General features: G+C 61.1%; 1 protein-coding gene across 1 annotated transcript in view; it reads right to left on the bottom strand.

The window, feature by feature from the left end:
• PPP1R37 (protein phosphatase 1 regulatory subunit 37) overlaps positions 1,546-15,227 on the bottom strand; it is a 37,527-nt gene continuing 23,845 nt past the window's right edge. The window contains exons 2-13 of the mRNA XM_018062574.1: positions 8,275-8,372; positions 7,217-7,262; positions 6,837-6,937; positions 6,355-6,474; positions 6,014-6,164; positions 5,766-5,921; positions 4,372-4,484; positions 3,609-3,750; positions 3,356-3,522; positions 2,521-3,259; positions 2,099-2,189; positions 1,546-2,000 (exon numbers count right to left, since the gene is read on the bottom strand). Coding sequence (XP_017918063.1) covers positions 2,107-2,189; positions 2,521-3,259; positions 3,356-3,522; positions 3,609-3,750; positions 4,372-4,484; positions 5,766-5,921; positions 6,014-6,164; positions 6,355-6,474; positions 6,837-6,937; positions 7,217-7,262; positions 8,275-8,372 — 1,916 coding nt within the window. The 3' untranslated portion in view covers positions 1,546-2,000; positions 2,099-2,106. The remainder of the gene's footprint in view (positions 2,001-2,098; positions 2,190-2,520; positions 3,260-3,355; positions 3,523-3,608; positions 3,751-4,371; positions 4,485-5,765; positions 5,922-6,013; positions 6,165-6,354; positions 6,475-6,836; positions 6,938-7,216; positions 7,263-8,274; positions 8,373-15,227) is intronic.

Genomic DNA, 15,227 nt, shown 5'->3' with positions numbered 1-15,227 from the left:
AATACCTCAACTTGGCAAAGGACTGTGGTTTCTCAGCACTTTGAAAGAAACTTCGCCTTCCTGGGTCTCCCCAGGAAGTGGGGGCTGGAGGTAGGGCAGCCTGGAGGGGCTCGTCCCCCACCTGGTCACAGCTGTACCAGTCAGAGGATGACGCTGCCCACAGCCCGGAACCTGGACACTGTGTGGGTGTCTCCCTGGCTGCCAGTGGGGCGGGTGCCACGGGCTGGTGACCAGCGTACATGGCTTCCCCCAGCCCTTTGCCCAGACGAGAGGGAGTCCCAGCTGCGGCTGCCCTAAGGACAGTAAGGACACCGCAGTGGTTGGTGACTCAAGGTGTTCATCCCAGTCGCTCAGGCAACTGGGGCAGAAGACCCCCCCAGTTTGCATACGAACGGAAGGGGCTCCTGGTCATCAATGCTGTGACTCTCGTTTTCTCACCGCACCTCTTCCTGACCTGAACCGGCCTCCCACACAGCAAAGGAGCAGGTGTGAAGGCCTTCCCCTGAAGTGGTTCTCACCTTTTCTGAAAGGTGAGACTCAGATTTCCCAGAAGTGCGTGCCCGACAGCCCTCCAGCCGCACCTCGGTGCCTGTGGGCAGTGACCAGGCAACCGCCGGGCTCCGAGGGCAGGCGTCCTCCTCCCAGGATGTCTGGGGCTGACGGGGCTGGGCTGTCCATTCTCCTTGGCCCACTTCCTTGGTGGCTCAGGCAGTAAAGAACCTGCCTGCAATGCCAGAGACCCAGATTCAATCCCTGGGTCGGGAAGAGTCCCTGGAGAAGGGAATGGCAACCCATTCGGGTATTCCTGCCTGGGAAGTCCCACGGAAGGAGGAGCCTGGGTGGCTATAGTCTGTGAGGGTCACAGAGTCTGACTGGGCAGAGCAATGACCTCTGAACCCGAGCTGGACCTGAAGCTGGGAGGTATTCGCAAGGTATTTCCTCGGAAGAGAGGGGAGTGGAAGCAGGGATGAACCGGCTGTGTCACAGAGGAGCCTGGGCTCCTGAGGAAGGGGCGCCGGTGCGGAGGCTGTGGTGGGAAGACCCAGCTCCTGCCTGTCCCACCTTGGGGCTCTCCTGCAGGATGGCCTCCACACATCCCCATGGATGCTCCGCAGCCGGGACCTGTCACGCCCCTGCCCTCCCCTCCCTCTGCCCGGAACCCCCCCAGTGGAGACCCAGATCAGCGCAAGCAGAGAGCAGGCAAACGGGGAACCCAGCTCTGGTTTATTAGAAAAGGTGTGAACAGAGTTGCACCAACAGGAGCAGCCCCTCCCCCGCCCTCTGCCCACCCCCCTCCACCCCCGCGCACCCCCACCCCGGGTTGTAGTGCCTCTCAGGGCGCAGCCTCACGTGGCCGGGACAGCAGGGTCTCCAAGCCCTGGCTGCTCCCCACCCCAGCTCCCTGAAAGATTTATTGCACTTAAGATAAAGAAAGCTCTGATCCTCGGCTCCCGTCTCCCCCCCCCCACCCCAGCCCAGGCCCTCACCCTGCCTGGGGCTGCTCCACCAAGTCCAACCACCACCACCACCACCACCACCACCACCACCACCCACCACCACCACCACCACCGCCGCCGCCGCCCCTCCCAAGCCATGCCTCCGGCCTGGTCCCACACCCAGGGCCCCGGGGGGCCATCCCGCCACCACCTAGGACTCCTGCCCTCGATGGGGCAAGCCTGGCCAAATGGGCCCCTGGGAAGAGGCGCTGGGGCCTCGTGAGCCCCATGACTTTGGAGACCGCGTCCACTTCCTCCTCCCTTCCACCCTCAGCCCAGAGTCTTCGAGTGTCGACACATAAATAGAAGTGCTTCAGTCACGGCGGGGAGGGCCACCCCTGAAGCTCCTGCACCCCGTGTAGTGTTGCTGTGTGGGCGGTGGGCGAGGGTCCCAGGAAAGCCCCCACCCTCTGGTGTCCCGGGCCTCAGAAGGCTGGGGGTGAGGGTGAGCAGATTCTCATGGCTCTGGCCTCAGCTCTTCGAAGACCGATGGGTAACAGGGAGCTTCGGGAGGAGAGAAGGTGGAGAGCCTGTCAGAGCCGGGGCTCTGCCACCAGCCCCCCGGCCCGGTCCGGCCCGGCCCGGCCCGCACCGCACCGCACCTAAAGCGTCACAGTGTCTCCTGCCCAGATTCCTGACTGGCTTCCAGGAGCAGCTCTTCGAGCTCCTTCTCGTTCTTGGAGCAGCTCAGTTCTGTGGGGGGTCGGGGGAGAAGGGTGGGCGGCCTCCAGTCAGATGGGAGGGCTGGGGCAGGAGCCCTGCCTGAGCCAGACTCCTAAGGGAGCACAGGTCCGGGGGCCACTGAGACCCTCAGACTCCAGTCAGCAGACCTGACATGCCCCATCCCCAAGGGGCTCCCAGGGACCCCAGGGAGTATGGTGGGGACCGAGAACCCAGTCCCACTCGTCCCTGTCAAGGTCCACTTTCTTCAAGGGGTAACTGAGGCACCCCACGGGTGGATGCTTGCCCAGGGTCACACACAGCACCCAGGGGCCCCGCCACCCAGCCCCAGGGCGCCTCTCACCGTGTTCCAGGCCACAGCTTCCCACCTTGGCCTCAGGCCCTGGGGGCGGCTCTGGGGACAGTGCCAGGGCGAACTCAGGCTTCAGGCCGTTGGGCAATGGTGGCCCCACCTGGGGCGGCTCCAGCGGTGGCTGGGACTCAGGTGGCCCAGGGTCCGGAGTGCTGGCAGCCTCAGTGGGCGTAAGGAAAGGTGAGGGTGGGGGGGAGGTTGAGGCGGGTGGGGACGCAGGACCAGGAGGGGCGGAGGTGGCAGGAGGGGCGGGGGGCACAGGAGGCTCTGCCCTCTCGGGTGGACTCTCCACCCGGGTCACCACAAACACTTTGTGGCCCCAGCCCGGGCTGGACACGGAGATGCGCTGCTCGGCGGGGGAGGAGGGGCAGCCTGGGGGGCTCCTGTCCCCAGGGCCCAGGGAGTCCGTGGGGGGCACCAGGGCGGGGCAGGGGGCCTCGGCCCTCTCCCCATCCGCCTCGTCCCCGTCCTCCCCCTCAGAGTCTGAGTCTGAGTCTGAGTCCGGCCGGGGGTTGGAGCCCGGTGCCCCGTTCTCCTGCGCCTCGGCGGCAGGCTCCTCCCGGGGCTCGTCGTCGGGCTGGGGCTCGGTGACGGTGATCTCGGGCATGGAGGCCGACAGCTGCAGCCGCTGCTCCTTTTCCTCCCGCTCCCGCGCCAGCACGAAGTTGCGCTTGCAGCCGTTCTGGATCTCAGCGAGCAGCGCCTTCTGTGTCTCGATGAAGCTCTTCACCTGCAGGCAGAGGAGTGGGCCGGGCTCGGGCTCTGGGTGGCCTGCCCACAGCAGGTCCCCGGCCCACCCCCTGCCGGCAGGGAAGAGCCCGCTCACCGCCTCCTTCTTGGGCTCACGGTCGAGGTCCAGACGCAGCAGGGAGTGGTTCACCTTGAGGGCCAACGACAGTGCCATGAGCCCGCCTGTCTTGATCTCGTTCTCCCGAAGGTCCAGTCTCAGGAGGCGGGGGCTCTCGGCGATGAACTCCGCCACTGCCACCGCGCCTGGGAGGGGGACCGCAGGGGCTGGCCACGGGCCCATGCTCGGCTGGCCGCCCCCCGCCCCAGCCCCACCATGCCCTGCGCCCTACCCTCGCACGTGAGCTTGGTGGAGGCCAGGCCGAGGCGCAGCACGCTGCGGTTGCCGATGAGGCCGTTCTTGAGGTTCCGCACGCCCTCATTCCCGATGGGGTTGTGGCCCAGGTTCAGTGTCTCCAGGCTGTGTGTGTGCGGCTGGAGGGATTGGCGCACAAGAGCCAGGAAAGGCCCAGGAAGCCAGTCAGGAAAGAGGCAGGCTCTCCTTGGCAGTGCCCCTAGTCCGAGCACCGGCACCTTCCTGCTTTGGGCCGAATCCCTCATGTACGCAGAAATCTCCCAAGTGCCAGCTGCCCCGTCCACTACTCAGCCCTCCGAGCGTCCAGCCACCCCACAGCCCCAGGCCCACCCTCTGACCTCGCCAGCCTCCTGAGGGCTCTGGGCACAGGCCTGGCTGTGGGTAATTCTTAACTTGGGTCTGAGGCCTTGTACCCTGTGGGCTTGCTTTGAATACCATGTGATGAAGAGAGTCAAGACTTACTGAAGACTTCCAGGAATGCTAACTTTCTAGACAAAGCGGCTTCCCCTGGCACAAGGCACTGTCTTGTCTAGGCTGTGGTGCTGGGTGTGGAGAAGCAATGAAGGAAGGGCTGCCCTCAGAGGAAGAGGGAGCAGGAGCCGGAGCAAAAACAGGGCTGGCGGGAGAGGCCAGGTTCCCCAACTGGCAGGATGAGCCGAGACCGCGGAAGAGGAGGAAGAAGGGGGACGGGGGAGGTGCTGGAGGAGCCACGCTGCTCCCTTCCTCTCCAGCCGACTCACCAGCGTCATGCCCAGGAAAGCCATGCCCGTGTGCGTGAGCTGGTTGTTCCACAGCACCAGGGTCGTCAGCCCCTTCCTCTGCTCCTTAAGGCCCTCGCAGATGTAGGCCAGACCTGGGGAGGCCCGTGGGCAAGTCTTGCCGGTGGTCGGGGAGTCTCCCCGGGGGATGCTGGCCAAGAGCCAGCTGAGAGTGCTCAGAAAGCCCCGCCCCGGCCTGTCTAGCCCCACAGGCTCTGGCCCCACTACCTGGGACCTGGCACACACAACTTCCCAACCCCAGGGATCATTCGTCCTCTGGCTAAGTAGATGAAGGACTCCTCCACCTGTCTCAGATCTTCACTCAAATCTCGCCTGCTCACAGGACAGTCCTGGCCAGCCTACCCTCAGCAGACAGCTCTGTCCACCATCGTGGCTTGCTTCTCTTCACGGCATGTCTCACCATCTAACAGACATTACTCATGTATCTTGGCTTTGTCTCTCCCGAGACAGAGACCTCTGCCTCACTCATCGCTGTGAACCAGGAGCCAATAGGCCCTGAATGTGGTAGGTGCTCAGTAATCATGGTGTCCAGGGCCAGATGCCCTGGAGGAAGGCGCTGGACTTATTGCCCCATCCTGCACCTCCCTCCCCTGGGACTCTGCTCGACAGTGAGCCAGGATGAAATCAAATTCCTCCCACTGACAAGGCCCTGTGACTAGTCCCTCTTCACTGCTCACTCACCTTCGGGCTCACTGGGGCTCTTCCCCCCAGATATCTAACATCTAAGCTCTTTCCCAGGTTTTCCTGATGGTTTAAGCAGTAAAACAATCTGCCTGCAATGCAGGAGATGGGGGTTTGATCCCTGGGTCAGGAAGATCCTCTGGAGAAGGGCATGGCAACCCATTCTAGTATTCTTGCCTGGAAAATTCCATGGACAGAGGAGCCTGGCGAGCTATAGTCCATGCGGTCATAAAGAGTAGGACATGACTGAAGTGACCGAGCATGTATGCATAAGCTCCTTCCCACCTCAGATCTCAGCACTTGGTATTCTCTGCCTGGATTCTTCCCTAGGCTGTTTAAATGGCTGGCTCCAGCCCAGCCTCCTCATCACCACCCACAGGTCCCTGCCTGCACACCTTGAACAGCTTCTGGTTGATCCTTTATCCCAATATCAACTATCTGGTCAATACTGCACCTCACCCTGAAGGAACAGTTGAGCTGTTCCCTCCTCCCTCATCCCAAGTCGGGGCCAAACCCTGGGGCTCCCACAGCCTGGCCCTATCTGCGCCATCACCACGAGGGGAGGGCTAGGACTGTCCTAGCCACCCGTGTCAGCAGCACCACGAGTGACTGGCTGGCCACACAGTGGGTGCCGGGGAACTGAAGCAGGGGTCAGGTAGGGACCACATATCCACCTGAGTCCAGCACGTGGTTGTTGCGGAGGTCCAGGATCTGCAGGGAACAGTTGAACTTGAGCAGGTTGCCGAGCTGGGCCGAGTCCTGCAGGCCGTTGAGCTTGTTGTCGGCGAGGTACAGCTCCCGCAGAGTCATGTTCATCTTCAGGGCCGTGGCTAGGGGAGAGGGGGAGGGGGTTGTGACCGGCCAGGCCTGGGGGACCTGGCCAACAGCCCGAGCCCAGCAGCACACCGCCCTGGGGCCTCACCAAGCAGCATGAGGGGCCGCCCCGACAGGCTGGAGCTCTCCAGGTGCAGCACTGCTAGGCTGCTGCGGATGCGCAGGGCGCGCGCCACGAAGGGCGCCGAGTGGTCCAGGAGGGGTGTGTTGCGCGCGTCCAGGTACTGCAGGCAGCTTGTCTGCGAGGCAGGTGCGTGAGGGGCGCGGTCAGGCTGGCCCCGCCCTCTCCGCCCTGGGGGCGGCCCCCCCCACCCAACAGCCTCATGGACAGCAGGGCCACCTGGCTGTACAGCGGGGGACACTGGCTGGTGAAGGGAGGGCTGTGGAACCAGGCCCTATGAAGAGAGGCTGCGGGCCGGAGGTGCCCACCTTGCGCATCATGTGGGCGGCGGCCTGCCAGCCCCGGGTGCCGATGTGCTTGTTGAAGGAGATGTTGAGGTGTGTGGCCGACTCGTAGTACTCAATCATGTCGAAGAGGGCTGAGGCACCCTGGGCAGAGACAGCGGGGCTCGGCCTCAGGTTGCGGCCGCCCGGGGAAGCCAAGAGGCAGGGGCTGAGGCACTAGACTCCCGAAGGCCATACGCCTCCGCTCAGGCCTGGCCCCACGCATCCCCCTTGCTTAGGAAGCCCCATCCTGGGGTGAGTCTGTGAGACCGTTTCTCTGGGCCCCATCCAGAGTCCAACCCCACCCCGCACTCCAGGCGCTCTGGCCATCTCCCTGATCTTGCTCCTCAAGAGGCCCCGTCCAGCCTCTGTCCAAGGGGGTTCCTTTTTTCTGCTATGCCCTCCCCCGAGACCTCTAAGGGGCAGGGAGCTCAGGGTGTGGGGATGGGCGGTGGCGGGCTGCTCACATCTTCGTCCAGGTTCGTCTGTTCCAGATCCACGACCTTGAACTGCAGCCTCTTGAAGACCTCTTCCAGGGCCTCGCAGGTCTTGTAGTCAAGCTTCTCACCTGAGACGAGACGGAGTGCCGTGTGCGCATGCGCATCTGTGGGCGCATCTCTACGCATGTGCACTCACATGTGGGGCGGGCCGCTGGGTGGAAGCACGGGCTCCCGGCCAACCCAGGGAGGAAAGACCCTCCCGCCTCCCCACGGCTCGAGGCACCTGTCTCACCTCCGGGGACGCCCACACCTCTCTCTGGCCCAGCTCTGCCTGCCCTCGGCCACCTCCAGGGAGGTCCCAGTTTTGCCCACCACCCAAGGGCCCCCGGCCCCTTCCAGACACACACCTTTCAGATCCAGGCAGTCGATGCGGTGCCCGAGGTCCGTGAACTCCTGGGAAAGCAGAGCGGACGGTGGTCAAGCCAGGAAGCCCTTGACCAGGCTGTCAGGTTGTCTGTCCCTAACAGTGGGGCAGCCAGGGCTCTGAAACAAGCAATCCTGGAACATTCTGGAATGACCCATCCAGAGGGAAGGCACTAAGGCAGTGCTTTACCAACACGACCAGGGTGGACAGGCGGCCTGCGAGTGACGACTAGAGGAGAGCAGGCCAGAGGCACAGCAAGGCCCTGTGTGTGTGTGTGTTAGTCGCTCAGTAGTGTCCAACTCTTTGTGACCCCACAGACTGCAGCCCGCCAGGCTCCTCTGTCCATGGGGATTCTCCAGGAAAGAACACTGGAGTGGGTTGCCATTCCCTTCTCCAAAGGATCTTCCCAACCCAGGGATCAAACCTGAGTCTCCCACAGTGCAGATTCCTTATGGGCTGAACCACCAGAGAAGCCCCACAGCAAGGCCTTAGTCATACAAAAAAACAGAACCTGCCCACGTGTCTACACACCTCTGGACAGTGACTCCCCCATTTATAAAGGCAGAAAGTCTAGAGGGTGAAAACCCCAAGCTGCCACCAGGGGGCACTCCTGGGAATGGGACTTGGGCAAGAATTGAGAAACGGCGTGCTTTCTTTATCTGCAGTATTTGAACTTTTTAAAAGAATATACATTATTTTTGTCATTCAGACTTTTAAATTTCATATACATGGCTTTTCCCCTGAGGAAGAGAACTTCTTTGGGGAGCGGATGATTCTTGACAAGTAATTTCCTACTTTATATAATTCTGTACTGTTTATTTAAATATTCATGAAGAGCCTGACTGGTTTTACCACTTAAAAGAGGATTTTCAAAGACATATTTACATTAGCCCTTGGCTGGCCGGCTAGGCTGGGGAGGGGGAGTGTTCTGTGTACCCTCTCTTGCTTGGGGCAGACATCACAGGCCCAGAGGGTGCTGGGGGGTACAGGGAGGGCAGCTTCACCCCAGGGACCACTCCCACCCCCAGTCACCTGGCATACCTGGAGCTGCCTGAGGAGCTTAGGGATCTGTCTGCAATTCAGCTTCTGGCAAGCCTGCTTGTAGGCGCCAATAATCTCGTCCACGGTCACATTCTGGGCTGTAGGCAAAGAAGACCCAGGCAGGTGACGCTCCACCCCCTGGGCCTCATTCACCCATTCCTACCCACTAGCCTCTGCCCCCCGCCCCTTCCCCTCTCAACCTCCTTCCAACAACCCACTGAGTGCAGTCCTGCTGTTGAGGCCCCTTGCTGTGACTGCTGCGCTGGGGAGTGTCTCCCAGCGCCCCCAAACCAAGTCAGCCCACTCTCCCACACCTCCCTGCAGCTCCCCGAGCACCTTCCCATAAACATCATACAGCTAATGTCACGCCACTTTTCTACCTGTCAGCTGCTTCCTCCACGAGATTGGGAGCCCCCGCAGGGCAGGACTGGGGCTCCCTAGGTCTCCCCACCACCACCCAGCACAAGGCCAGACCCAGAGCAGATGTCTGATTTGTGGTTTCCTTTGAATGAGAGAATGAGGCCACACTCCAACCTTATGAGGAAGTTGAGCTCAGAGAGGTGAAGCACTTTGCCCAAGGTCACACAGCTGGTGAGTGGTGGAGCTGGAACTCAGGCCTCAACTGCGATGCCACATGGCCTCTCAGATTCCTCACTCCAGAAACTCCCTCAGCACCAAACGGGGCCTCCTGTGCCCCAGGGACACGGCAGCAGTCAGAGTCCCTGATATGGCCCTGGCGCCCCAAGGAGGCGGACAGTGGCTCCCCAAATGAACGAGGGGTGCAGCCGAAACCCAACCTGCACAGGCTTGTCCTTGGGAATCTCAGGGCCTGTTACCACGTGGAAGGTAGGGCTAGCCTTTCTGTCTGCATAGATTTGCCTTTTCTGGACATTTCATACAACGACGGTAAACAGTATGTGGCCTCTGGCAGCCCACTTCTTTCTGGAACCGAACAGTTTTGAGTTTCGGCCCCTTTGTAGTGCTGCGTAGTAACTGCCCAGGTATGCATTTTGTTTAGCCATTCGCCAGGTGAAAAGACCAGTTTTTGGCTGTCAGAGCCTGGATTTTGCCCGGGGGCAGCCAGGAGTGCCAGAGAAAGCAACGGCACCCCACTCCAGTACTCTTGCCTGGAAAATCCCATGGACAGAGGAGCCTGGTAGGCTGCAGTCCATGAGGTTGCTAAAGAGTCGGACACGACTGAGTGGCTTCACTTTCACGCACTGGAGGAGGAAATGGCAACCCACTCCAGTGTTCTTGCCTGGAGAATCCCAGGGACAGAGGAGCCTGGTAGGAGGCCGTCTACGGGGTCGCACAGAGTCGGACACACAACTGAAGCGACTTAGTAGCAGCAGCAGCAGCCAGGAGTGCAGGAAGGGCTCTGAGCCGGGGAGGCACAGAGTCAGGCCTGGGTGCAGGGAGCCAGCAGAGTGGGGCGGACACGGGGGCTGCAGGGCGGGCAGGGGATGGACCTGTGGGAGCCCCTGCAGAGCTTCCGGGCAGGCATTTCCAGGGGACGCTCCCTCCGGCCACCATTCTGCCAGGAGCCCAACACCCAACCCTATCAAACAGCACCATGACTTCTTGCGGAGGAAACCAAGGTCCAGGGAAGGAAAGCTGCCTCCCTGGGGCCAGGCAGAGCAGAATACCTGCTCCGGAACTCTCTCTGTTGTGTTAGGTAGGGATGCTGGAGGAAAGAAGCCCATAGAGGCCCTGGGCTTCCCAGGGCTCAGGCTCCATCCTAGACCCCTCGCTTCCTTCTTGGGGGAAGTGGGCAGCATGGAGCCTGAGAGAAGCTAGCTGTAGGTGACCAGCAGCCTCCCCCGTGTCAGCTGGCCCCGCTGCCATGGCATCACGTGCCCGGGGGCTCCCAGCTCTGGGGGAGGGGGGACTGGCACTGGCCTGTACTCAGGGAGTCCGCCAAGCAGGGGGCCACTGACCTCTCAGGGGGTCCATGAACTTGAGAAAAATTGCCTCTGTAGTTTCACTAGCTGAACTGTGACGTAATTTAGCATTTCCTTCTTAGAGGCAAAAAAGAGAGAAAAGAAACACTCTTTAGCAGACCCTAACACTCTGTCATCAATAGAAACGGCAGATGTTTTCACGTCACGTAACAGTTACTGCAGATCCTGAATGCTCATCACTGCTTTGGGAGCCGTCCGAGCTGCTGCTATGTCCTGTTATTTAACGTGTCAATGAGGATGAGTATAAATACTATATAATGATTGTAAAGGTATTCAATATACTGTATTTTAACTGTACCCTTTATAAATCCCGTTTTTCGCCTTTAAGAATCGCTGCTCCATGGGGCTTCCCAAGAGGTACTAGTGGTAAAGAACCTGCCTACAAATACAGGAGATTTCTAGAGTCGGGAGTTCGATCCCTTGGTCAGGAAGATCCCCTGGAAGAGGGCATGGCAACCCACTCGAGGATTAAAAAAAAAAAAGTCACTCCAAGAAAGTGTACATAGGCTTTACGCGATGGCCAAAAGGCAAAAACTGCTCCCTGAGACCCACTCCCTTCCGTAACGGACCCCAGGCCAACGTGGGGTTGGTTTGGTCACCTCAGATGGGGATGAAGTAGGGACGGGGTACACATGGGGTTAACTAGCAGTTCTCAGTATCCTAGACAGTCTGGGCAGGAAACATGAGCCTTAGCAACCTCTCAAATTGCAGTTGGTCCTTTAGGTGTCCAGCTCCAACACCGCTTCCTCCAGAAAGCCCTCCCTGACTGCCTAGGACTTCTGGCTCCTGATGTCCCCTGAAAGCCTACCCACTGGGTTGGTCTTTGCCCTGAGAGGCCTCCTGGTGAGTCTGAGGGCCAGGGTCTCTGACCTTGCCACCTCCACACCAGCCACAAGTACCATCCAGCCACTCCTCCAGCAAGGCGCCCGTGGGGCTTGGATGCCGGTACAGCCTCACACAAGGCCACTGCCAGGGCTGGGGGAGGCAGCACCTGCCCACTCAGGCACAGTAGGGGAAGCTGAGAGCAGGGGCAGGAGAGGCAGGCTGGGAGACCCGGGGCCCAAGGCCCAGGGCAGCTGCAGACACGAGTGGCGACTGCGGGCTCCCCGGAGGCTCAGTGGCGGAGAGTCTACCTGCCAGTGTGGGAGACGCGGGTTCCATCCCTGATCCGGGAAGATGCCACGCGCCGCGGAGCAACTAGTCTGTGCGCCACGACTACTGAAGCCCGTGCACCTGCAGTCCCTGCCCCGCCACACGAGAAGACACGGGGGGCAACGGGAAGCCCACGCACCGCCACCAGAGCACACCTGCTCGCCGCGACTGAAGAAGAGCCCGCGCGCTGCAGCGAAGACCCAGCTCAGCCCCAAACTGGCAAACACAATAAAATTACTTTTCAAAAAGAATGATAGCTGCGTCTTGTCATTTTCCTCTGATGCTGAGACACACATTCCAGGTGGGGGCAGCAGTGGGGTGAAACAGAGGAACAGAAGCAGGGTTCAGCCTGAACTCCCCTGGCCCCGCCTTGCTTTTCTCAACAGCACCACCAGCCATGTCCCCAGGCCTGGTCGGTCACCAGTGGGCACGTGTGAGTGTCAGGTGGATTGGGAAGGACCTTGAGGTCATCAGTATGTATGGGCATTTCATTCATATATAAGAAAAAGGAACTATTAAATCAAAACCAGCATTTTGCATAGATTATCAGTGGAAATAAATGAGAAGAAACATATTCAAATTTTTTTAATGAACCAATGTTAAAAAAAAACACACGGTAAGGAAACGGCAGTACAGGTGGTTCAGACAAATTACATAGAGTGTTTATGCAGCACTTCTGCCGTGCCAGGCGCCACCCAAGCACTTTACAGGCTGGGGGGTTGGCCCGGGCAGCCGGCTCAGGACCAGCCCCCACACACTTGCTCATCTGTGATGCTGTGACGAAATCATCAAGGCCCCACCTTGGGTCATCCGCCCTCGACTTGTCCAGCCTTAACAGAACCACAAGGCCGCTGCAAGTCAAAGGCCTGGGCCTCAGGCTGCAGCCAGGCACCCACAAACAAGCAGGCGGACCCGGAGAGCTAGGGTGAGGAGAACCGCTCACACGGTGAGGTCACTGGCCGCCAGGCTGGGCCAGGCTGGGAGACCTGAGTCAGAGCCCTGCCCCAGGGTCCGAGGGCAAGGCTGCAAAGTGGTGAGGGCCCAGCTCCAGCCTGCTGTTGGGGGCCTGGGGCCTGGCTGCCCCCCGCCCCCGTGAGCTCAGAGAGGCCCTGCCTGGACGCGGCTTACCGGAGACACGGGGTCTTGCAGCGTGGTTGAGCACGGGCTCCGGAGCCGGAGCGCCTGGGACCAAGTCCTGGCTCCCAACTTAAACCCTATGACTCTGAGCAAAACGACGGAACGTCTGCCCCGCAACCACCCGACTCTGAAAAAGGGGCCGAACGGGACTCCTCCCAGGGTGAGTGTGCACTGAGTCAGCAGAGCACACCCCTCAGGCCAGGGCTGAGCTCACGCTCCGGAGTGCTCCTCGAGGCCGGCTGGCTGTCACTGCCCTGTTTTGTGCCCACACTGGAAGGCGGGGACCCAGAAGAGAACAAAGCACCTGTTGAGTGACGGAATGGTTGGTGAGGCGTGTGCGAAGGGGACACGCCTGTGAGTGTGTTTCCAGCTCCCATAGCCACGGCTGCCAAGGTCTGATTTGGGCAGGGGCTGGTGTAAGCAGCCATCAGAGAGGAGGGGCGGTGCGGTGAGGGGCGCACCCCCGGGCGCCGGGAGTGGGATGCGAAGAGGTCACTGCTTCAGGTAAGAGGACCCATGTTCCGATCCTCATCCTGTGAGGCTGTGATGAACACAATGACTCTTTTCCTCTCTGAAAGGGAATCTGGAGGGTCTCAGGAGAGAGGGGCATGAGAGCACCCGCCACAGAGCTGCCCAGCACAGGGCCTGGCTCGGCGGGAGACACAGCTGGTAAAGGTGGCAATGGTGGCTGCGGCCACCACTGCCAGGCATCGGGCACTTACTCCGTCTAAGCCACCATGCTGAGCACTTTCTATGCAGTTTTGTCCGGCCAGCTGCGTGACCTTATGAGTCTGGCAGGTGCATTTTTACTTTGTAATCAGGGGAAGCAAGCTCAGAAAGGGCAAGTCATCTGTCCAAGGTCACGGAGTCAGGAGCGGCCGGGCTGGAATGCACACTCCGACCTGTCCTGCTCTGTAACTGGAACATGGCTCCATTCTCACATGACCTTGACGGGCCCGGGGGGAGGCAGGGGCCGGGGCGAAGGTGTGAGCTGTGGGGAGCGAGGCCCATGTGCAGCTGGTGCCAGTCTCCCAGGAAGAGGCTGTGGGGCAAACGAGACCGCTCCCCCACCCCTGCCGCACAAAGGGGCACAGAAACCCGATGCCAGGCGTCAGGTGACAGCCGAGAGGGCTCTCTCCTCTGCACACAGGTGCAAAGGCACCCACGAGAGGCAAGGACGGGGTGCACCAGGGGGCGGCGGTGGCTCAGGCCATACCTGCGTCAGCCTGGGGCTGTGGTCACCCCAGTGGGCGTCAAAACCAGGAAGCAGCAGTGGAGGTGGGGGGGGTGGTGGGACAAGGGGATGGGGGCCAGTTCTCACTCCTGAGGCTTCAAAAGCAGGTTGCAGACACAGATGAGAGAGACAGAGAGCAGGGGGCAGTAGCCCAGGGGAGCAGAGAGGCAGGACAGCAGGGGGACAGGCGGGGCTGGATCCAGGCCACCAGGAGAGGCGGAGGGGTGGGGACCCAGCGGGCCTCAGTGAACACTCCACTCTACGAGACAGGAGCCACCAGGCTGGTTCAGAGCAGTGTCAGGGGGTATCCGAGGTCTGGGGAGGACTGCGTCTGCAGAGACCAGGGCCAGGGAGCGGGAAGCCCCCTGAGTCCCCTAACAGGGAGGCTGTCAGGACTGGCGCCCAGAGCTGAAGAGGGAGGCTGAGGCTACTGGGTGGCCTGGAGCCAGGCCTGGGTTCTAACCGCACGTGGTTCCGACTCCCAGGGCCTGGTCAGCGCATCTGCGGAGCCCACCCTCAGAGGGTCCTGTCACGCCCTTCCTACCCCAGACAGAAGGGCACCGTCACCATCACCCTGCCCGACAGAGAGGAAACCAGAGCCTCACAGCAGCAAGGTCACTGCAGTGACCAGCCCTGCAGGGCACCCAGGCTCTTGTGGCCCATGCCTCACCATCTGGGGAACACCATCCTCGCCGACCCAGGCCGCTTGGGCTCACACCTTCAGGGGGCACCTGGCCAGCAGCCCCCGGGCAGGCGGTGTGCCAGGCTCACAGCACGCTCCCACAGTGAGGCTGCCTTGTCCGCGTCTCCCCGCGCTGCCCCGGGCAGTCAGCACCCAGGCCCCACCGCCCTCACGCCGCCATCCCCGGGCCCCACGTGGGACGTCTGCGTTACCTCCATGTCCCGCCATCCTCCCCAGAGGTGCCCTGTCCGCAGCCTCCTTTCAGTGACTCACCAGGGACAGGGGGATGACCCCTGCAGGGCTGTCAGGAAACAAGAGCTCGCGTCTCCAGGGGTGGACGAGGTGGCCTCCCGCTTTTGGAGCAGCCACTCCGGAATCCACCAAGGGGAGAGTGCCTCCCAAGAATAAAGCCGACTTGGGAGAGGTGAGCCCAGAGGAGAAGAGAGACACAGGATCCAGCGAGGCCAGAAGTCAAGCTAGTCAAGGCTCCGCAGATCCAGAAGACAATAGAATCCCCCTTCAGCCTTCAGCCCCTTGGAGTGAGGCTTCTAACCCAGAATTCCCACTTAGATACCATCTTCCTATTCGTCAGCCCACACCTCCCAGGCCAGGCCTTGCCAAGCTGTGTGCTGGCACTGGGAGGACAGGGAGGGCTTGGACGGGGGGAGGAATCCCCACCCCCCAGGGGTTCTTATCTGGGGGGAGGAGCATGCAGTCCATCCAGGGAGGCCCTCTGGGGGTGCTGTGCATGTTCTGGACTGAGCTGGGACAAGGTGGAGGGGGAAGC

Source organism: Capra hircus, chromosome 18 (genome assembly GCF_001704415.2).
Source record: "Capra hircus breed San Clemente chromosome 18, ASM170441v1, whole genome shotgun sequence".
In the NCBI taxonomy this organism is placed as follows: Eukaryota; Metazoa; Chordata; class Mammalia; order Artiodactyla; family Bovidae; genus Capra; species Capra hircus.
The sequence above is the reverse complement of the archived record's forward strand: the minus strand, read 5'-3'. Positions and strand labels throughout refer to the sequence as shown.